General features: G+C 40.0%; 1 protein-coding gene across 1 annotated transcript in view; it reads left to right on the top strand.

Moving 5' to 3' along the window:
- The window catches only part of LOC134866347 (junctophilin-1-like), a 34,325-nt gene that overhangs the window by 3,702 nt on the left and 7,613 nt on the right, over positions 1-23,010 (top strand). The window contains exons 2-6 of the mRNA XM_063886461.1: positions 11,279-12,038; positions 18,371-18,489; positions 19,857-20,093; positions 20,952-21,376; positions 22,133-22,229. Of these exons, the coding sequence (XP_063742531.1) occupies positions 11,279-12,038; positions 18,371-18,489; positions 19,857-20,093; positions 20,952-21,376; positions 22,133-22,213 (1,622 nt within the window). The 3' untranslated portion in view covers positions 22,214-22,229. The remainder of the gene's footprint in view (positions 1-11,278; positions 12,039-18,370; positions 18,490-19,856; positions 20,094-20,951; positions 21,377-22,132; positions 22,230-23,010) is intronic.

Genomic DNA, 23,010 nt, shown 5'->3' with positions numbered 1-23,010 from the left:
ACACCATTGTGTTTCTATGGAGAATGACATGGGGTTAACCAGGCAGGGGCGCTCTATCAAAAGTTGGAAGTGTAGAATATTTGAAAATTGAGCCATTCAATACTAGGGACTGAAAGATGTGACCTTTTTCTTTTTACTTCTGCTGCATTGATTTTACCATTCTGTACCTCCTTACTTCATGAAGTTGACTATCCTTTGCAACTGAAGCCTCGTTAAAGAACTCACCAAAGCAAGCTGTCAGTTAAAGTATTTAAAAAGCATACCTTCACTCTGTAGTCTGTATTTGTTAAAGCATTCTACACTCTTACTCAAAGAGCTGTATGGTTAGTTAATGTATAGCAGTACCAGGTTTGTGGAGCTACTTGTACCCACTACTGGTTATATGAAACCCTTTCTGCTCCCTTGCAAGGGGCCTCTCTATCTTTAGCTCGGCCCTCCACCTTGATGTGACAGGATTAATCCATCTTGATTTGTGAAACGGTTCTTAGCCGCTGCACTAGGATTTTTGCCAATCTCATGTTTTAAGACTGTAAGGATGATTGGTTCAACTAGTCATTAAAAAAAAGTGGTAGTGTATTACTAGCCTCTTGAGCTATGATTGCGTTTTGCCTATAGTAGGTAGCAACAGCTTCCATCTTAGCAGTGTTGTCATTACAGTGGAATTTATAACTTTGATACAACACCAAAAATTGATTAAAAAAAGAAAGAAGCCAAATTGAAAAAGAAATAGTCCTAACAAGGCGGTAACATAACATAAGGACCATTTTTATTGTACAATAAAAATCATCAGGTTCATTGCCAAGTAGGTGTACAATACAAGACATTTGCTTTAGTGTATAACACTGCATACATAAACACAGTATAAGGAAATAAGTTGAAAGAGAAAGATAAAAAATATAACGATTGTAAGAAGAAAATATTAATTTTTTTATATACATTTTCTAAATATATTTAATATAGAAGAATAGTCAAATGGAATATACAGAAAAACTAAACATTTGAAAAAATGCAGTATATTAGATTTTAAAGGGGTAGTGTTGTACAGAAATGTGCAAAATAATAATAATAATAATAATAATAGTCAGCATTAAAAGGAACAATATATTGGAGAACAGAATGTTGCATACTGTAGAATGGCTCTGGTAAATATTAAACTAACAATAATTAAAACATTTTTATATTAATAAAAGCAATATTCTTTTAAAGGTAGGGCACATGTTTAATAGACTCTAAAAGCATACATTCAAAACTCATTGAACTGAATTTTCAAGTATTAAATTAGCTAAAAAATATAAACATAATTGGAAGTATTTACTATTCCAAAGCAGCAGGAGTGAGGGGAGGTGGAGCTGTGTTTGCATTGCAGCGGTGTGTGGAGAGGAGAGAGAGCACAACTGGATTCAGTGCATCAGTGTTTCAGTGTTTCAGTGTTTCAGTGTATCAGTGTATCAGCGTTTCAGCGTTTCAGTGTATCAGTGTTTCAGTGTCGAACCTCAGATTGAGGAGGAACAATGCGGTTTTCGTCCTGGTCGTGGAACGACGGACCAGCTTTTCACTCTCGCAAGGATCCTGGAGGGGGCCTCTGAGTACGCTCATCCGGTCTACATGTGCTTGGTGGATTTGGAGAAGGCGTATGACCGGGTTCCCAGGGAGATACTGTGGCAGGTGCTGCGGGAGTATTGGGTGAGGGGGTCTCTACTCAGGGCCATCCAATCTCTGTACTCTCAAAGCGAGAGCTGTGTCCGGATCCTCGGTAGCACGTCGGACCGATTTCCGGTGAGGGTTAGCCTCCGCCAGGGCTGCGCTTTGTCACCAATCCTGTTTGTGATGTTCATGGACATGATTTCGAGGCGTAGTCGTGGGGGAGGGGGTCTGCAGTTCGGTGGGCTAAGGATTGCAGCACTGCTTTTTGCAGATGATGTGGTCCTAATGGCTTCATCGGTCTGTGACCTTCAGCACTCACTGGATCAGTTCGCGGCTGGGATGAGGATCAGCACCTCCAAATCTGAGGACATGGTTCTCGGCAGGAAACCGATGGACTGTCCACTCCAGGTAGGGAATGAAGCCTTACCCCAAGTGAAGGAGTTCAAGTATCTCGGGGTCTTGTTCTCGAGTGAGGGAACAATGGAGCGTGAGATGGGCCGGAGAATCAGAGCAGCTGGAGCGGTACTGCAGTCGCTTTACCGCACCATTGTGACGAAAAGAGAGCTGAGCCAGAAGGCAAACCTCTCTGTCTACCGGGCCATCTTCGTTCCTACCCTCACCTATGGTCATGAAGGATGGGTCATGACCGAAACAAACGAGATCGCGGATACAAGCGGCCGAAATTGGATTTCTCCGCAGGGTGGCTGGCATCTCCCTTAGGGATAAGGTGAGAAGTTCAGTCATCCGGGAGGGACTCGGAGTAGAACCGCTGCTCCTTCGCATTGAAAGGAGCCAGTTGAGGTGGTTCAGGCACGTCCAGCTGGGAAAAGACCGAGGGGTAGACCTAGGACCAGGTGGAGGGATTATATCTCTTCGCTGGCCTTGGAGCGCCTTGGAATCCCCCAGTCAGAGCTGGTTGATGTGGCCAGGGAAAGGAAAGTTTGGGGCTCTCTGCTGGAGCTGTTACCTCCGCAACCCTGACGGAAAAGCGGGAGAAGATGGATGGAGTGTTTCAGTGTATCAGTGTATCAGTGTTTCAGTATTTCAGTGTTTCAGTGTATCAGTGTATCAGTATTTCAGTGTATGAGTGTATGAGTGTATCAGCGTATCAGTGTATCAGCGTTTCAGTGTATCAGCGTTTCAGTGTTTCAGTGTATCAGTGTATCAGTTTTTCAGCGTTTCAGTGTTTCAGCATTTCAGTGTATCAGTGTTTCAGTATTTCAGTGTTTCAGTGTATCAGCGTATCAGCGTATCAGCGTATCAGTGTATCAGCGTTTCAGTGTTTCAGTGTTTCAGTGTATCAGTATTTCAGTGTATCAGTGTTTCAGTGTATCAGTATTTCAGTGTATCAGTGTTTCAGTGTTTCAGTGTATCAGTGTTTCAGTGTTTCAGTGTATCAGTGTTTCATGCTGAGTCCTTGATCGTTTTTGTTTTGAAATCCCAGATATTAAAACGGTAACACAGTCACTGTTGCAGCAAACAAATGAATCACTCTCTTAAGAAAATAAAAATCTGTGATAAATAATGCTAATAAATCATACTACGGCAGAATATAGAGCAACACAGATTGCCTTCACTAATATGGTGATATTACATATTACATTACACGGAGACCTTTTATAAGAGAGTAATTACTCTCCTACAATTGATGTATTTTTCACATGGGTTAGACACTATATTTTATTTCTAAAAACGACTTGTTGATGTTTTCAAGCGTTTCAGAAAAATGCTAAATAAATAAATAAAAAAGTAATCCTCACAAATAAACATTTTAGGTGAGAATTTCAGAATAATAACAAAACTTCAAGGGTAGCTCCTATAAATCCCCCAGGTAGGCCCGTTGATCATCCCATCCAAATGAAGCTTTAGTGAGTGTGCACCTTCTGTACTCGCTACTCAGGTGAATGATTCACATCAAATAAACACCTCGGTAGAACACCAGACACTGAGTAACTATATTTTACCAAAAAAAAGGTCACAAAAGAAATGAATTCACTTCAAAACACTGTAAGATCCTCACTTTGTGAAGAGAAGCTTCTAGAATACAGGCTTATTTGATATACTCCAGTCAGTCTGCCACTGTGGAGAAGGCTCAGACCACATAGCAAGGTAGCTGCTTGGAGTTATGTTTGGCCAGCCAACAGACTTCCCGGTGTCTCAAGTTACTTCCATCTTTTAAAATAGCACATTCTCACATTCTCAAACCGAAGCCATAAGGGCCACAGGCCAAGCTTTATCACCTAATGATGCTTGCCGTAGGGGCTTTTAGAGTCACAACTGTTTTATGTCCAAACCTTTCAAACTGGAGCACACTGAGGCAGACGTACAGGTGTGTCGTCTACAGGCTCTAGGAGTTTAGCTTCAAGGCAAGCTCCAGATATTGTACAATTTCATTCAAGCACACACTGAAAATACAATGTAGATGTGTCAGACAAGCAAGTACATTAGTTAATAAATGGCAGTGGTATTCTGAGGTGCTTTGGCATTTTATTGTGTGTTTTCACCAGATGCAAAGCGTGTGGTGCATTTTAATATTAATGCAATGCAAAAACGTGGAGGGAGTCAAATGGAAAGATGCGAATGCTGGAGTGATGCAAAATGCCAGTAATCCATGTGGTGCTGTCTTGCAAAAGCCAATCAGTGTTGAGATTCTAGACCTGTTATCATTTATGTTGTTGATTCAGAAAAGGAAACCATTAGGCCATGTGTATGCTGTATTTTTGCCTACATGAGTTTATTCTGAGTGTGCAGCAATAGTAGCTTAGCCTAGCCTTGATTGATCCCATCTCCATTCAGAAATCAGTCATTATTTTATTATTTATTTTATTTATTATGGTGGGCTTCTTTCACTATGTTTATTGTAATTAAATGGAAATATGTTAACTCACTGGGATCATACTACTTTAGTTCACAAGATTGGTTCAGCCAACTTGTGACCTGCTAGATCAGGGGTGTCCAAACTGTTTTCACCAGAGGGCCACGTACAGAAAAATATACGGAGAGCTGGGCCACTTATAGAGGTGAATATTGCCTCATAAGGTAAGTTATAAGTTAGCTAAACAAATCAAATGTAGGTGAATAATGTGCAATACTTGAAAATCCTTTAAGAAAAAAACAGCCTACATCCCATCTCTCTTTAGGGTTTCATTTATTTAGTTGGCAGCTCATTCCTTAAAACAGAAGCCTCAGAGTGCTGATAATAAGAGGAAATATGAAGGTTACATTTCAAGCTTGTTATAGAAATAATGTATTGGGGGTTTTTCATCAACTAAGATTTGTTAGAAAATGTTTTAAATTCTAAATGACTGAATTTATTTTAAATTGGGCTCATTAATATATTTAACATATGTATTTGAGAAGTACAATATAAGACAAGCAAAAGTGTAATGTGTGGGCCATATTGCATTATACTTTTAGAATTTGCTGAGGGCCGATTCAAAATGGCCTGCGGGCCGCATTTGGCCCCCGGGCCGTAGTTTGGACACCCGTGAGCTAGAGTTTGTAATCCAGGTAGAATTCACAGGCTGTGTGTTTCCAGAAGACTCTTATAACCCAGACCAACAGAGTTTGGTGTCTGACATTTCTAGAACTTCAACAGCATTCACAAAGCAGCAGTGGTTATTTTTGTTCCGTCGCTCATGGAAATAAGCCCTGCCTTCTCTCAGGATAACTTGAGTGATAAATGATGCCTTGGCCAAAATCAAATTCAACACATTAAAGTTAACATACTTAGAAATCAACACAACATTTATATGTAATTGTTTTTATTTTATCTTATCTTTATTGGACATCTTACTTTGACTTCTTATGTTTATATGTATTTAATTTTTTATTGGACATTCTTACATTTTATTATATATAATATACTGTATATATATATATATATATATATATATATATATATATACAGTATATTATATTTATTTTTTTTCTTCTCTATTTTATTCCTTCTTAAATGGAACAACTGTTACAAAAATAAATTCCCGACTAGGATTATTAAAGTATTTCTGATTCTTAAAACACACCTGACCAGGTACTGTAGAGTACCCGAGGAGTTGGACTACAGTGTACATGAGCAGAGCATTTGAATAAAGCTGTGAGACACATATTTAATGAGGGACAGCTGATTGGCTTACAGATTGGTGAATAACTTGGTGACTTGCTAAGGCAACAGGTTTAGCTTTTAGTGGTTTAATGATAAGGAGAATGTGCTTGATTCAAAGTAAAGTGAATAAACAGGAAAAGAATGACACAAAGCAAAGAAGTGCAACCTCAATCAGCCAAGTTGCTTTTAGATAAGTGTGAAGGGGGTGAACATTAGACAAGGTTTTCCTTGCTGTTAATAAGGCGTAAATACTGTAGTTTAACAAGGTTGCATAGTCAGCATTTCATTTGTTTCATTGTTCCATAAACAGAGCAGTACATCAACACATGTATCCTTCAGTCAGGACTCAACTGTTTGTGTTGACACCACTTCATACCCTGACATCATTTTCTTCCTATTTATTTTATGATTTGGCAGGCACTCATTTTAATGCTATTCTTCTAAATTCATATATCATTAATTTAAAATAAAATGGTGTGTTTCAAACTGAAAAGATTCCTCCTCATTGAAAGAAATGTATGAGAGCATGACCAATACTGAAAGTTAAAGATATACATTTTTAAAGGGTTTAAAAAGGTATATGGTGACCATGCTTTAACTGACTTATAATTCTATTTTGAATGTAATGATCAATAATACAATAATTAAAATTGACTTTGCAAAGTGGTTTCTGATGCTTTTTCGCCCATTGTAAAATCACATTTGAGACTTTAGTTTCAAGAGTGACCTTATTTAGACTTTTTAGTCGAAGAAACACAGGACACTCCTGCTTAATGTAGCAGTGCTATAGAGAGTTGCATCACAAGCACTCCCTTGGCAAAAGCAACGGGATATTACATTGGATTTTGGTATATGCAGAAAATAAGCTTTGTGGCCAAATAATATTATGATCTTTATCACGTTTTGTTCAGCAGGATAATCTTCACATTAACACAGCAGAAATAAAAAGCTAATGCTTTAAACAAACTCGGATCACAGTCGAATCGCTGCACATCACCACCAATAAGCTGCAGGCGAACTCTGGTTTTAGGACTTGCACCACTCTAAAGACAGTACTTTTAAAATGTTATTGATAGAAACTGTTTTGCTGCAGTTATTTCTAAGCGTACTTTATGACAAAACCAAATCAGAGAAGGGGGAGCAAATGAAAAACATATACAAGAAAATAAACATAATTTGAGTGCATAAAGGTCCCTGAAGTGCTACAATTAGCACGGTCACTTATATTGTCCTGGCAGTCCTACAAAGTCCTGAATCAGCATCAGGGTACAAAACATTTGTGGAGGTGAAAAGTCACACCGAGGAAGGAATTTAAAAGCTAGACAGCAGGGAGAGTAGGGTTGCATCTACAAATGTAGTGATGTATGACGTTTACAGTCACAAGTGTAAAATGAATGAAACAATGGGCAGAGGACATGATGTCCAATATCTCAGGAAAGATTGTGTTCTCTGTTTGGATTACAGTCCCAATAACAGTGACATAATTAAAGGGGTCTACAAGCTGTTAGTTTTGTGGTCCCCTTAACACAGAAGGGTCAATCCAACTTAACTAACATGAATAGCCGTTGCACTGTTGGTTGTTTGTTTAGACGGTAACAATATTTCTTCAGCTGTAGAATTGCTGTGAGAAATAAAGCAGCTTCTATTTATACATCACAAACTTGGAATAGTTCACAGGTGGATCATCCCTCTACATGCCCACTTTCATCCATAAATAGTCAATGCAAAGCAATTCACAAATGTTAATAGAATGAAAATAATAAAGTCATGGTTGTTAAGAATAATAGAATCTCAAGGAGATTCAAATGAAAGATAAAACAACACAGTACCACATCTTTTTACAAACTAGCAGTTATTTGGTTAGCACAAAAACAACATGACATTTCAAGGGTTAACATAAGGTAGTTAATAGAGTCCCAAAAATCAGGGAACCAAATGTAAACTGAAAAATACATATGACCAGGACCCTTGGGAACTGCAGCAATAAACAGGTGAGACTTAAGTTTAGATTTAAAATCAGGGAGTGAGTCTGATGCCCTTATCCTGGGAGCTGTTTGAGAGACCTTGGCCCAGGTCAACAGATACAACCAAAATAGCAATCTGGCCAAGGGATACCGCAAAACTATAGGTCATTCATACATAGATTTGTACATAAAATAAAATGTTAATATCACCTAAAAAATTAATACAAAGAGTCAGAGAGTAAACCAATGCCCACTCATGTATGCTTTATTACACGGCTTAGGTGAATACTCAAGTGTGCTTGGTCAATTTGCACATTCCAGATGTCTGTTAAAGAGAACAGACCGTTGTTAAGAAAGGATCAAGGACTATGTACAGTCATATCACTCCGCAGAAAGAAGTCTGGTCAATTTCACGTCAGCTTTGGACAACAAACATTGGTTTTCTCCATCAGAAATCATCATGTAATACTGTATGAATAGTCGTTTTATATTTGTGGAAAGCACAAAATTAAAACCTTAAACCATCCCCAGTAACGAAAAGAAAAAGAGTTTAAAAGACAGAGTGCTGGACGTCAGAGAAATCATCAGAAGGAGACAGACAGGAAGTCAACAGTGAAGAGAACAGCAGAAAAAGACAGGAGGTACAGTAAACACTAACAGGGACAAGGTATGGGCTCTGGCAGTATTTGAAGTTTGGTTAATGGAAAATAAATTGTGAGCAGACTTTGACAGTTACAGAAAACCCTAAATCAATGCTTCTGTCATTTTAAAGGTCCCCTATTATGCAAAATGCACTTTTTGCTGTCTTTTATACATAAATATGTGTCCCCGGTGTGTAAGGAGACTCACAAAGTGTCAGAAAATACAACCCTCTCTCTTCTCCTCCTTACCCTCTCTAACTTTTACTTTTTATATATACCTCGGGGACTGTGGGAAACAGTATTTCAAACTTTCTGTCTGTACACACTAATGGGAAGAATGACAATACAGTTGACATTGACTTTGACTTTTGACTAAAACGGGGGGACAACGGAGCTGATACGGATTTGCTGCTGACTTCACGTCATATCGGAAATGTGGGCTGGCTTTACATTGAACTCCTGGCAACGTCCCGCCTACGTCCCAACCTATTGTCCCCCATATACAGTCGGCTAGCTGAATCCCCCCCCAGCTGTGTGTCCGTGTATTCAGCAGGATGTCTGCAGTAGGGACTTAGAGTAAAGTTGTTATGGAAGTATTATGGTCTGTGTTTACGTTAGCAAGCATCGCTAACACTCAGAGCTAATGCTGTACTATAGAGACTATGTGTAATATAAAGGTCCTGTCCTTGCTAAACCTGCGAGAGAGAAACGTTTGAGCTCCATACTGTTTCAGAAAATAATGCTTGATGTAATAAGCTTTTACACAAACATAGTGAAGTGAATAAAAATTGGTAGCACAACATACAGTGGGGCAAAAAAGTATCTAGTCAGCCACCAATTGTGCAAGTCTCCCATTTAAAAAGATGAGAGAGGCCTGTAATTTTTATCATAGGTACACTTCAACTATGAGAGACAGAATGAGAAAAGAAAATCCAGGAAATCACATTGTAGGATTTTTAAAGAATTATTGGTAAATTCCTCGGTAAAATAAGTATTTGGTCACCTACAAACAAGCAAGATTTCTGGCTCTCACAGACCTGTAACTTCTTCTTTAAGAGGCTCCTCTGTCCTCCTGAACTCGTTATCAGTATAAAAGACACCTGTCCACAACCTCAAACAGTCATACTCCAAACTCCACTATGGCCAAGACCAAAGAGCTGTCAAAGGAGACCAGAGACAAAATTGTAGACCTGCACCAGGCTGGGAAAACTGAATCTGCAATAGGTAAGCAGCTTGGTGTGAAGAAATCAACTGTGGGAGCAATTATTAGAAAATGGAAGACATACAAGACCACTGCTAATCTCCCTCCATCTGGGGCTCCACGCAAGATCTCACCCCGTGGGGTCAAAATGATCACCAGAACGGTGAGCAAAAATCCCAGAACCACACGGGGGGACCTAGTGAATGACCTGCAGAGAGCTGGGACCAAAGTAACAGAGGCTACCATCAGTAACACACTACGCCGCCAGGGACTTAAATCCTGCAGTTCCAGACGTGTCCCCCTGCTTAAGCCAGTACATGTCCAGGCCCGTCTGAAGTTTGCTAGAGGGCATTTGGATGATCCAGAAGAGGATTGGGAGAATGTCATATGGTCAGATGAAACCAAAATAGAACTTTTTGGTAAAAACTCAACTCGTCGTGTTTGGAGGAGAAAGAATGCAGAGTTGCATCCAAAGAACACCATACCTACTGTGAAGCATGGGGGTGGAAACATCATGCTTTGGGGCTGCTTTTTCTGCAAAGGGACCAGGACGACTGATCCGTGTAAAGGAAAGAATGAATGGGGCCATGTATCGTGAGATTTTGAGTGAACACCTCCTTCCATCAGCAAGGGCACTGAAGATGAAGCGTGGCTGGGTCTTTCAGCATGACAATGATCCCAAACACACCGCCAGGGCAACGAAGGAGTGGCTTCGTAAGATGCATTTCAAGGTCCTGGAGTGGCCTAGCCAGTCTCCAGATCTCAACCCCATAGAAAATCTTTGGAGGGAGTTGAAAGTCCGTGTTGCCCAGCGACAGCCCCAAAACATCACTGCTTTAGAGGAGATCTGCATGGAGGAATGGGCCAAAATACCAGCAACAGTGTGTGAAAACCTTGTGAAGACTTGCAGTAAACGTTTGACTTCTGTCATTGCCAACAAAGGGTATATAACAAAGTATTGAGATGAACTTTTGTTATTGACCAAATACTTATTTTCCACAATAATTTGAAATGAATTCATTAAAAATCCTACAATGTGATTTTCTGGATTTTTTTTTCTCATTCTGTCTCTCATAGTTGAAGTATACCTTTGATAACAATTACAGGCCTCTCTCATCTTTTTAAATGGGAGAACTTGCACAATTGGTGGCTGACTAAATACTTTTTTTTTTGCCCCACTGTATCTTTCAGTAATGGGAAAATGCTGGCAGACCCATCACTTAAGGCACAAATTGCCATGACCACAGACTTCAGCGTTGGGTGAATGGTTCCTGGTAACTGTTTGCTTTCTTCTGCCAGAAGTTATGCCCCAACAAAGGAAATTATAGCCCTTTTAACTGGTGGCTCCTTGGCCTCTAATTTGCCATTTGTCGCTACATGCCCTGCAGGAGGTTCTGAGTGATCTGTGTGCAAACCATTTTCATTTTTCATGGCTAATTATACCAAGCCATGGCCCGCCCACTAGTGCCACAGCACTAGGTCACATTGGACCGCATTACTGTCGATCCTGCACCCCAAGGTTTTACCATCTTCTTACCATTGTGGACAGGACTTTTTGATGTCCAGAAGATGCACAATGATTAGCACAGCAAATTCTTTTTTTTTTTTTTGAGATTTCTTGTCATTAGAGCTCAAAACATACATCATGGTTATTTTGTTGTCTTTATAATTAATTGTTAACTGACTGTCTGTTGTCTCTCTCCCTGCCTCTGTTTTGCTACAGGTACATACCAGGGTCAGTGGACTGGTGGGATGCGTCATGGCTACGGCGTGCGTCAAAGTGTGCCATACGGTATGGCCTCTGTCATCCGCTCACCTCTACGAACCTCGCTGTCTTCCTTGCGTAGTGAGCAGAGTAATGGTACAGTACTGCGTGACAGCCTGTCTGACAGCCCTGCCGGTACACGCGGGGGCTTTGTACTCAACTTCCACTCCGACGGAGATGGTTCCGAGAAGAAAAAGGGTCTTTTTCGCCGCGGTTCCCTCTTTGGCAGCCTTCAGCGACTGCGCAAATCTGACTCACGGTCATCAATTTCCAGTAAGCGCAGCTCAGCACACAGCGACACAAACATGAGCCGCATCAGTTCTAGCGACGCCAATTCCACCATCAGCTTTGGAGACGGAGACACAGGCGATGACTACCTGCCCCTGGAGGACAATGTAGATGCCACCACCACCGAGGCCTACATGGGTGAGTGGAAGAACGACAAGCGCAGTGGATTTGGTGTCTCTGAGCGCTCCAACGGCATGAAATACGAAGGCGAGTGGTTGAACAATAAGCGCCATGGCTACGGCTGCACTCTCTTCCCTGATGGATCCAAAGAAGAGGGGAAGTACAAGAACAACGTTCTGGCCCGAGGCCTCAAGAAGCAGCTGATCCCGCTGAGGAACACTAAGACCAAACAGAAGGTGGATCGAGCCATAGAGGGAGCAGTGAGAGCAGCAGCTATCGCCAAAACCAAAGTAGAGATTGCCATCTCCAGGTAAAATTTTGCATGTAAGATCATCTCACCTCAAACTTTCACCCCTTTGTTGCGTTTGTGTTAGGCAGGTTGCTATAAAGAGCAAAAAAGATTCTATTGTGCAAAGGTTGCTGGCTAGATTTAAACCTGACCAAATACATGGTTAGCATCCTTAATCCAGAACACACCACTTGAAAACAGGTTGGACACAAGACTCCAGGTTAAGCAATTGAATAATAAAATCTGTGATCCAACTCATTTACTATTGATGTGTTTATGCAATTTTCAGGTGAGGGCTGATTAGTCACTGTCAGTTTGACTCCCAAACAAAGTTGTTATTATGCTGATGAGCTTCCCAACATTCTTGTCTGATGAATGAATGTGATGTTTGCCCTGCTGGATCTTGTTGCTGTGCAGTCACTGTGTTTCCAGAGTGCAAAAAAGGGGGATATCTACAGGGTTTATTTGATGCATTTTGAACCGTTTTTGAACAGCAATTTTAAACAATCCAGTATTTATCTTTGCCATTGATCCAATGACAAATCATTCTTTATAATTCTAGAGACTACAAGCTTAGAGCTCAAATGGGTGCATACATTCCATCTGATACATTGGCAAATCAGTAAACCTGCTAATTACATTTGATTTGACACTTTTACGAAATGACCTGCATACACCTTGGCACCTTAATCTGGCATATGGGAAAAATGTGGGATTAAGTATCTTTTCCAAGAACATTTGGCATGTTGACCACTAAACTCCTGAGCCACAGGGGCCCAGTAGGAGTGTTGTATGTTAAGTTTATTTAAAATGATTTGAATTGTACATACAGAAAACGTACACCTTACCATTCTATTCTCATAGAGTTTTGGTATTTGTTTCTCAAAATTGTCCGAGGCCATTGCGTGTAGCTGAGAGTGACCTCATGCTACTCCTCAACCTTAGATTAACATTGTTAGCAATCCTGCAACTATCAACACATGGCTTTAATGAGTAACATAAAGATACCAATGCACCTTCATCAGACTGTTACACTTTGTTGTTTCTAAAGTGTTTACAGTGTGGTCTGTTGTTAGCAGGACATGCTGCAACAGCTGTTCCTACATCCCCCTCTGTTGATTTTAACAGAGTTGGTCATGGATTCAATAAATATGTAGGTATTTTATAGTAATTATTCTCATGACTGCTCTAATTAATAATTTTTTGGAGTTGCTGGACATATCAATCTTCTACAGTTGGCAAGGTGATCAGTTTATCACTGTAGTGCCAACACTTTGGCAACAGAACACTCACTAAATGCTTTAATATGCAACCAACAGAAGAGATCCTGCAATTTTAATTTAAAGGTCCCCTATTATGCAAAATGAACATTTTAATGTCTTTTATATATAAATGTGTCCCCGGCAGTGTTGCCACAGTTACCTTGAAAAAGTAATCTGATAACTGATTACTCCTTTAAAAAGTAACTTAGTTACTTTACTGATTACTTGATTTTTAAAGTAACTAAGTGAGATTACAAGTTACTTTATTAGTTACTTTCAGCAGCTGCCGACAACACCCCCCGCCGCCTCAACATAAAAATGAGTCCATCATACTGCCCGACCAACTTCTTCTACTCTTCTCCCACTTACTGGTTTTGCCCCGAGGTCCAGCTTTTGTTGTTCGGGTGGTGGGGGACCTCCTGCTTTAGTCTCAGCTCTCTGCTTTGCACCACTTGGTGGGACTTGCTCTGTAGTTTGACTGTGCCGTGCTGCAACTCAAAATGTTTCTTCAAATTTGATGTAGTGTGTTTGAAGCTAGATAGCACTTTGTCTCCAGAACAGAGAGAACAACGAACCTTAATACTGTCACCTTCAGCTGACACAAACTCAAAATAGTGACTGTATTTCCAGCTAGAAAACGCGCATCTCTCTCCTCCCTCCATTGTTGTTTACGTTTGTGCCGCTGCGTGGTATTACACGTGAGGTGTCTTCATGCTGAAAACGTGACTTTTAGTTGTCGCATATACGTCACTCCCCGAGATGCAAGAAGAAAGCTAAAATATATCTTTTCACCAAGGAAAATGATAAAAATAGTAACGCACAGGGACTTGGATAAGTAACTTTAATCTGATTACTGGTTTGGAAATAGTAACGCGTTAGATTACTCGTTACTGAAAAAAGTGGTCAGATTAGTGGTCCCCGGTGTGTAAGGAGACTCACAGGTGTCAAGTGTCAGAGAATACAACCCTCTCTCTTTTCCTCCTTGCCCACATCTCTAAAAATGGGGGTACAAACGAGCTGACCCCGATTTGCTGCCGATATGACATCACAACCGACATGTGGGCTGGCTTTACATTGAACTTCTGGCAACGTACCGCCCGTGTGTCCCAACCTACCGTCCCCCATATACAGTCAGCGAGTTGAATTCCCTCTGTAGCACCTCTGTGTGTCTGTGTGTTCAGCAGGATGTCTGCAGGAGGGACTTAAAGTTGTTGTTTATATAATACATATAATGTCTCTGTTCTAGAGGTAAACACTGAGAAGTGTTTCAGAAATAATGCTGGATGTAGTTTGGAACATAATATGAGGTTTAATCACGGCAGCGTTTAGCTGAGTTTCTCCTGGTAGAAAACTCTTCAGAGGAGAGATCATGATGCTCCAAAGGGGGGTGGCCAGCAGCAGCTCAAAAGGGGCGTGGCCAGCAGCAGCTAGTTCATTTAAAGCTACAGTCACAGAATCAGCACTTCAGGAACAGGGCTGAGATAGAGGGGGATGAGGCATGCTACAATGGGGGGTCTGTTTGGTATTTTGAGCAAAACACTTGTATAGATATTGCCCTACAATATATTGTTGAATATAGCTTAATAGGAGACCTTTAAGCACTTGTGTACACGGCAGTTTTGCGAGCTGCAATTTTATTTTATAAATCCAGCTGGGTTTGTGCAGGATGTCCTGCAATGCCCAAGAGCGCCTTAAAACAACCAGGACCACATAGGGGAAATCTCTCCTGCCAGGTAAAAGCTAGGTGGGGGGGCAGAATGCACACTTTGATAAACATTATAGCTAGTGTTGGCTCAGGATCCCTCAAACCTGCCCCTAGTTATGCTCCAATGAATGCATTGTTGGTGGGAAATGGAAGTAGTTTACATCCTCCTTACAACAATCTTTTTATATCTATGTTTACATTTTTAAGTAAATGGACTGTTTATTTTAATGTTATCATGTTGTTTATTCTGTACACAACATAATTTCTTTGAGTTTCCATCCTGGGAGAGGGATCTTTAATTTGAGATTACGAATACAAGAAGCCAAAAAAAGGTTCCTACGTAAGCTTGTCTCAGCTAGTGGCTATTGATGCCTCCTGCGCACATCCTTTTAGAGATTTTCCGGGAACGCCCAACTGGTAAGAGGCCCCAAAACACACTGGACAGATTATATATCTTGTCTGGCTAAGTATCACTTTGGGGTTACCCGGGAAGAGATGGAAAATGTTACTGGGTAGAGGGCCGTCTGGAATTACCTTGTTAGCCTGCTGTCCCCCCAGCCAGGCCCTGGATATGCAAAAGAGAAGTGATCATAGACAGATGTATGTATATGTTACACCAATAAATGTAGAGCAGAATTACATAGAGGTTAATTATCATTCAAAAGAAAACCGACATGAAAATCAAACCTCGAAAACCCTCCAAAGCCCAGAGCTGAGCCAAGAACAGAGTCCTCTTTGCCAGTTGAGCTAACTGCTCCCTCTCAGACACACTATGAGCAGCCTCACAATCCTGCTGTCCTAAAAGCAATCCGAGTATAACTAATAATTACACAATGTAAAGAAAACTATTTAGATCATTGGCAAGACGAATCCTAAAGCAAGAGTAGATTACAAAGTCATCTAGCCCTAAAAAGAGAATTAATGAATTGGCAGTCTCTCTAGAACGCAGAGGGACATCCCAACTAAGTGTGGTAATAGCAGCTAGAAGAAAACTAAATCTGGGGTTACTGTTCAACACAGGTGCCATTCCTCCTAAAATATGAACAGTCGATTAAATAAATAACATTTATTTTGAATAAAACATGCATAGGATAAACAGAATATTGTCCTTTTGTCATGTTAATGTCCGTATCACTTTTATTGTGTGCTGTTGGAATTTTTGGACCTGTGTTATTGTGCTGCTTTGTTAAAATTGTTATTGACATTTTCAAACCAATATATGTTAATATTAAATTAATTCAGCAGGAAGAGATGTGGGAACACTGATAATACAGAGAGAGAGAGAAAGAGTAGTTGTGTGGGCTGAAGGGAGAGAAGCAAGTAGGCACATTCTTGGCTAGATGGCTGGTGTGTGTGTGTGTGTGTGTGTGTGTGTGTGTGTGTGTGTGTGTGTGTGTGTGTGTGTGTGTGTGTGTGTGTGTGTGTGTGTGTGTGTGTGTGTGTGTGTGTGTGTGTGTGTGTGTGTGTGTGTGTGTGTGTGTGTGTGTGTGTGTGTGTGTGTGTGTGTGTGTGTGTGTGTGTGTGTGTGTGTGTGTGTGTGTGTGTGTGGGGCCTTTACGTGCGTCAGAAGTAGTGCTTGTCTAAATAAGGCCAAGATGGACAACACTTATCAACAGCTGACACCCCCCCCCCCACACACACACACACACACACAGTCACAGAGTAGTGTGCTTTATCTGGTGTCCTCCATGGTCAGTGCGGAAGAACGCTCTGGACCCTGTTGACGACATGGCAGACCTTTGGAATCGAGCTGCCCTGTTTCGGTGTCTGTTGTAGTTCCAGGCTGGCTTTCTTTTTGATTCCACTATGAATAGTCCTCCTGAATATTATAATGATATCTACATATCATAGGTAGCTTGAGTGAGTGTAATCAATTCTTGTTTGTAACCCTTTTGAACAGTTAACAGGAGTGCATGTTACCGAAAACCTTGTTAGTTTTGGATCCTTTCATTGAAATAGCATAGCTTATGCTATGCTAGCAAAAGGCTCGCAGCCCACACTAATGTATAGGTTAGCCTTGCTAACTGATGGTTATTTACCAGTGGTGTATCTGGTTTGATTATCTCTCAGTGGTGTTAACTTAATGGCATAACAGTTTAACCAAAATAAATAACTAACTAAACTAAACTAACTAAAATCTCCTTGATACAACTTCTCTTCCGTAATGTTTTTGTTCATTATGGAACTATTGAACCGCAGAGGGGTTTTGGTACATTTATTGTAACTGATGTATACCAACAAGTGTAAAACCGAGAGAAATGGAAGAAGAGACAAGCAGTACAACTTTTCTGGTTTCGGATCCTTTCAGTTAGATAGCATGTGCCCCGATGGTTAGCACCTAAAGCTCTGCAGCAAACACTAATGTACAGGTTAGCCATGCTCACTTATTTAAAGCTGCCTACAGCGATGGTTACTCATGAGTGCTATATCTGTTTTACATACAGTATCACCGAGTGCTGTTAAGTTATATCTATTAAAGGTATATGTAAATGGAATACCAGTTGAACAAAAAAATAAAGGAACTGAAATGCACAGAAATATCGAAATGTGTGTTTTTGTAGCTTATTAGCCATAAGTTGCCCCTGACGTATTTTCAATTGTCTGTATTTCAGATTGCTTTATAAGTGTGATTGAGAGGGTAGGTGCTGATTACAGACTCTAGAGCAATTTAACCAAGTCACTTGCAAAACAAATGTGAACAACAGCTACAGGCTGGCTAGCAAACAACAAACCTCTATTGGGAGCAGGACACACGACTTTTACAGAAGTACATATCACACATATGTATACATTTGCAAAAGACCAAACACTTCCTGCAGCAGTAGCATCACTTTAGCAAATTAAGAGTGGTCGTGCTAATGGACAAACACAAATTTAAAAATATTAATAATGACAAAATGAAGGTTAAAGAGATTAATGGTAGTAATAATAATCACTGTTATTTAAATATGAGTTATTGCATTGAAAATAACAAGGATATAATATAATTTTGTAAAATAATAATAATGATAAATACATAAAACTAATATTTGAATATTGCATAAATAAGGATTGTGTTGACATAAATCCTATCCATAGAATAAGGTCAATACGTATTTGTAGGACAACATCTTCAAGCTTTACAGGCAGCAGCTTAAACACACACACACACACACACACACACACACACACACACACACACACACACACACACACACACACACACACACACACACACACACACACACACACACTTCAACACTTGGAAGTATTCTTATCCAATATACAGAGATCTTTATTCAGAAATTAAGCATGTCTGGCAAAATGGAGAAACTACACGTTATGTAACTGGATTTACCATACAGCAAGTAACTCAGCCTATGTTTTTTATTGGTGTGTTTTTGCAGGACAGCCCATGCCCGGGCCAAAGCAGACTCCGCTGACCAGGCTGCACAGTCAGCCGGACAGGACTCTGATATTGCCAGAACTGTGGCCAGAGAGCTGTCTCCAAGCTTCCATCAGCCAGGTACAGTACAACAATAGCACAGTTCACATTAATTTGTCAATAATGTCACAGAAAGCAGGATGTATAACCTTGTTTCAATTAGTAGACAGAAATGACCGTCATGTGCTTCCTGTTTGAAAGCGGTATATTACTTGGATCCATCTTGCATCACAGGTCACAATAAAAAAAGAAAAGGTCCCAGACTGCCTTACTCCAGTGACTTGTATTGAAGCCAAGGTCACAGCCATGATCGAGTGTTAATAAGGATAGGAATCACTTTCTTGTGATAATGGGGTTCTTTATTTCATTGATTATTTCAGTTTAACAACATTTAGTTTTCCCTAGATGTCCAGGTTTCATTACTCAGGCAACTCAACTCTGTTGTCCCATGACAAAAGGATAATTTACAGTTATTGCAACAGCTGCTTGATCAAAAATAACAGTATGGCTCAATTGGTAGAGTTGGTGGCCCATGTACCGGGGTTGGTCATCAAGGGGAGGACCTGGGTTCGGATCGGTCCTCTGGACCATTCGCCGCTTTCCCCCCGTTTCAACTCTGTCTGTAGAAATAAAGGCAGTAGTTGCCGAGACAATTTCAATATTTTTTTCTACAGATGTTTAAGGGATAATGTGTAAGCAGAGAAAACAGTTTGAATGGTTATGCAATTTTTGACCACACCACAGCATTTAGACTGCTCTTGTTAAGGTCTTTCATGACGTCCACTTTAACAAATACATTTGCAGAATCTCAGTCTTATTATTAGAGTACTATAGTGTAGTCTTATTATTGCTGCATTGGACACAAACTGAAAAACCTTTTGGCTCATTACCTTATTTGATTGAATGTTAAAGAAAATAGAAAGATATATTTTTTAAGGTAATTGCAGATCTAAGCAGACAGATTTGATATGGGGGTACCTCCAGGCTCTTTCCTATGGACCTCTTCTCTTTAACATCTATATGATATCAGTTTTGAAATTTGAAAATTATTGGTTATTTAATTGTCTTTTTGGGGGGGGGGGTTAACATTTTCTGATGATGTAATCTTCACATTTTATGACATTTTAAAGCATTATTATAACAAGGAATTACAGTATAAAGTGTTTCAAACTCTATCAGTAATATTAATGTCCAGCAGATGAAGAAACATGAATGCTTCAGGGTTTTTTTTTCACCCATGAAATGTCTGGAGTAAATTACATGAGATGGACATGATTGTCTGCAAAAAAAGACCCAAGCTGTTATAAACAAAAAAAAGGAATGTCTTTTTTTTAATGGGCAATTTTCACTGTTATATTTAACTATATGTATATATATAAAATATATATATTGCTTTAGTTATGTTTTTCTGTGTGTAAAAACCTTTCTTAAATCTTATATGATTTCAGGCCCTGACTACATACGGCAGAAGTATAATGAGCCAATAGAGGTGAAGGAGGTTCCTGTGGAGAAAAAGGAGAAATCTCCATCAGGGAGCCCTCATTTCTACCGGAAAGGCACAACACCCAACGTCTCTCCATCTCCAAGCCCAGTTCCGAGCCCTACTCCTTCACCTATTGTTGTAAAAAATATAATTTCTAGCAATAAAAGTCCCGCCGCAGTCGCTCCACCAACTGTGACAGCAGGTAAACACATTTTTGTTTCACCTGGCCAGCTTGTGTTTCTCATGAAACAATTGACAGTCAGCAAGGTTACATGGGACATTTCATGGTCATTTTACAACACACCTCCAAAGACAAACATAAAACATATATTTAAATTGGAAAATAAAATGTATGTGCAGCTATATTTCAGTTGATGGTTCTATAATTAACAGTGTAAAAAGATAATTGATGTGATTATTATGAATGTGTTTGAGTTATTTCAGGATTAAATTGGTATTGAGAGCTAAAGCATGTCCAAAATACTGGTTTGAAATGGGGTTGAAAAATTGTAAGCAGCTATAGCAACCATTCTGAGATCCACTTGGTGATGAGCAGTAATGTTTTATAGTCAAAATATGGTGATCAACTGTGAATACTGCAGGATCAATGCAATTGCAGTACTAATTCAGAAAGCAAATTGAGTAAAACGTACGGAATTTAGTGTTACCTTGCACTTATTTGCGTTTTAAAATAAACCACAGAAATGTTAAATAGGGTACAGTGGGATATTATTAATAGGTTTTAATGGGTCACAATTTACTGGTGATCAGAAATGGACTGATTTTATTGCTACTATAATTAATTACTAGCAATTTTTCGAATCCCATTCATTCTTTAACACACAATCAAACACACTGAGGGCAGCAAATTACAATGCAACACACTGGCCCGACCATCAGAAGCAATTTTTGTTGTGTGTTTCAAAACAACATGTTTTCAAGATGAGGAGGATCAAACTGCTGACCCTGCAATCATCTTACAACACAGCTACCAACCAATAGTGTTTGTCGGTGCTTTGGTTGACCATTCTTTTCTGTTTTCCATTCTTGTACTTGGCAGGCATAACAAAGGCAGCATCCAAACAATCTCTCAAACAGGAAGTGAGGCAACAGGAGACTACTCCGACAATCAAAGCAGCTGTTTCATCAACAGGAGGTGGTAAACCTAGCAACGGGCAGATTCACTCCCAGTACCATGGTTACTATGTCAAGGCAGATGTCAAGATCCCCCCACCGGACGAACCAAGTGGTATCGAGGACAACCTTCACCCGTCAAGCCTTGCGCGCTTGCCACCCCCCGCCAAACCTCTTTGGACTTCACCACCAAAACCCCCGCCTACCCCTTCACCAGTTCCACCGAAAGAAAGCACAAAAGCACCAGAGCCCCCCAAGCCAAAAAGACAGGAATCAACCAAACCAAAGAGCCTTGCAGAAACCAAGAAAGCTAGTATGGAAATTGTTCCTGAAATTTTAGAAGAGGAGTCGGTGAGTGAGATAAAGTGACTACATGTTTGATTCAGTTTTGCAGTTTTGAGTGCATTCTTTCATATATGCTGGGGAAACCCATGGATATACAAAAAGATCTGGAGTTGGGGATCCGTTCGTTCCTACGAGAGTTGCCCTGTGGCACATTAAGCCCAAAATGTTGCGACTGTAGATTAAAAAAGTACAGCCTCTGGCCCATAGAGCATGTGCACTTCAGTTAAATTGAAACCAAAGGGGAATTAGTTTTTTAACACATTATTATCCTAATTCATTATATAATGATAATGGGTTTTCTGTACGCTCCCTAAATTCAAACCTTGTTTTCATTGGGTTGTACACTAAAGGTGTAGACTATGTGAGTGCTGTCAAAAAAGCTAAGAATTACACAGGGTACAAAATAAACAATATTCTTGGATTGCTTCCTGCCCTATGTCTACCAGCCAATAAGCAACGTAGTTTGTCAATTATTCACTTTATGAGAGCTTATCTATTGCAAATCGATGCTTAGGTCATCAAACATTCACTGTGTGTGTGTGTGTGTGTGTGTGTGTGTGTGTGTGTGTGTGTGTGTGTGTGTGTGTGTGTGTGTGTGTGTGTGTGTGTGTGTGTGTGTGTGTGTGTGTGTGTGTGTGTGTGTGTGTGTGTGTGTGTGTGTGTGTGTGTGTGTGTGTGTGTGGTGGATACGGTATTTGTTAAACTAGCATTGCTTCATTCAGAACACATAATGCAACATAAGGTTTTCTTGTGTCTTCTCAGGGCCCGAACTCTATCTTGGTGGCTTTAGTGATGCTGTTGAATGTAGGCCTTGCAATCATTTTTGTCCATTTCCTCACCTGACCACATCTGAAACCAGGTAAGAGTTTACATAGTTCTAAAAACAATCTGCTTAGGACTAAAACTGAACTTGAACTGAAACTGTGTGGTTGGTTAGTTTATAAATGGCACTGGGTTATGTGAATAATTTAAAAAATATCAAAATAAGGTGTAAGTGTAATGCAATATGTTATGTATTCATTGTTCATATTCTCACTAAATTATTAATCGTTTCTTTTTAATGAAGAACTTGAGCTTGTTGAATGTTTGGCAGTAGAAAGAGAAAATAAGCTACATCAACATGCTGCTACCTGCATGCTATTTCTGCTGACTTGTTTCTCTGCAGTCTTCTCACGTCTGCCTTTATTATATCACCATACTCAATTATGATATCACTTGATTAAATCAACACTGATAACAGACAAAGGTAGATAAAGCAGGCTTCCAATTTCTAACTAGCAACAATGGCTTCCCCACCCACCATGTAGCTGTAGCTAGCTAATAATTAAGCTAACATTAGCGCCAGTAGTAGGTTGAAAATATTATCTCTGTCTGACTTTAACATTTTTTCCAGCTAACTCATGTTAAAACCACAATCCTATAAAAAATATCCGTTAACAGGCACTTGCTCGGTACATGCATAATATTGTGCTAATAGTGTGAGGCTAAAGCTAACGGTCTCAGGCACAGAGGCAGCTTTTTCTCCATTGATGATTTATGCGGGAAACAGCATTGTCCGCAGTGCAGAGCTAGCTGTTGTATTATACCCATGATAAGGAGAAATTGTTTAACTTTAAAACCTGTAGCACCATAAATGTAAT

This window comes from Eleginops maclovinus, chromosome 6, assembly GCF_036324505.1.
Source record: "Eleginops maclovinus isolate JMC-PN-2008 ecotype Puerto Natales chromosome 6, JC_Emac_rtc_rv5, whole genome shotgun sequence".
In the NCBI taxonomy this organism is placed as follows: Eukaryota; Metazoa; Chordata; class Actinopteri; order Perciformes; family Eleginopidae; genus Eleginops; species Eleginops maclovinus.
The sequence above is the reverse complement of the archived record's forward strand: the minus strand, read 5'-3'. Positions and strand labels throughout refer to the sequence as shown.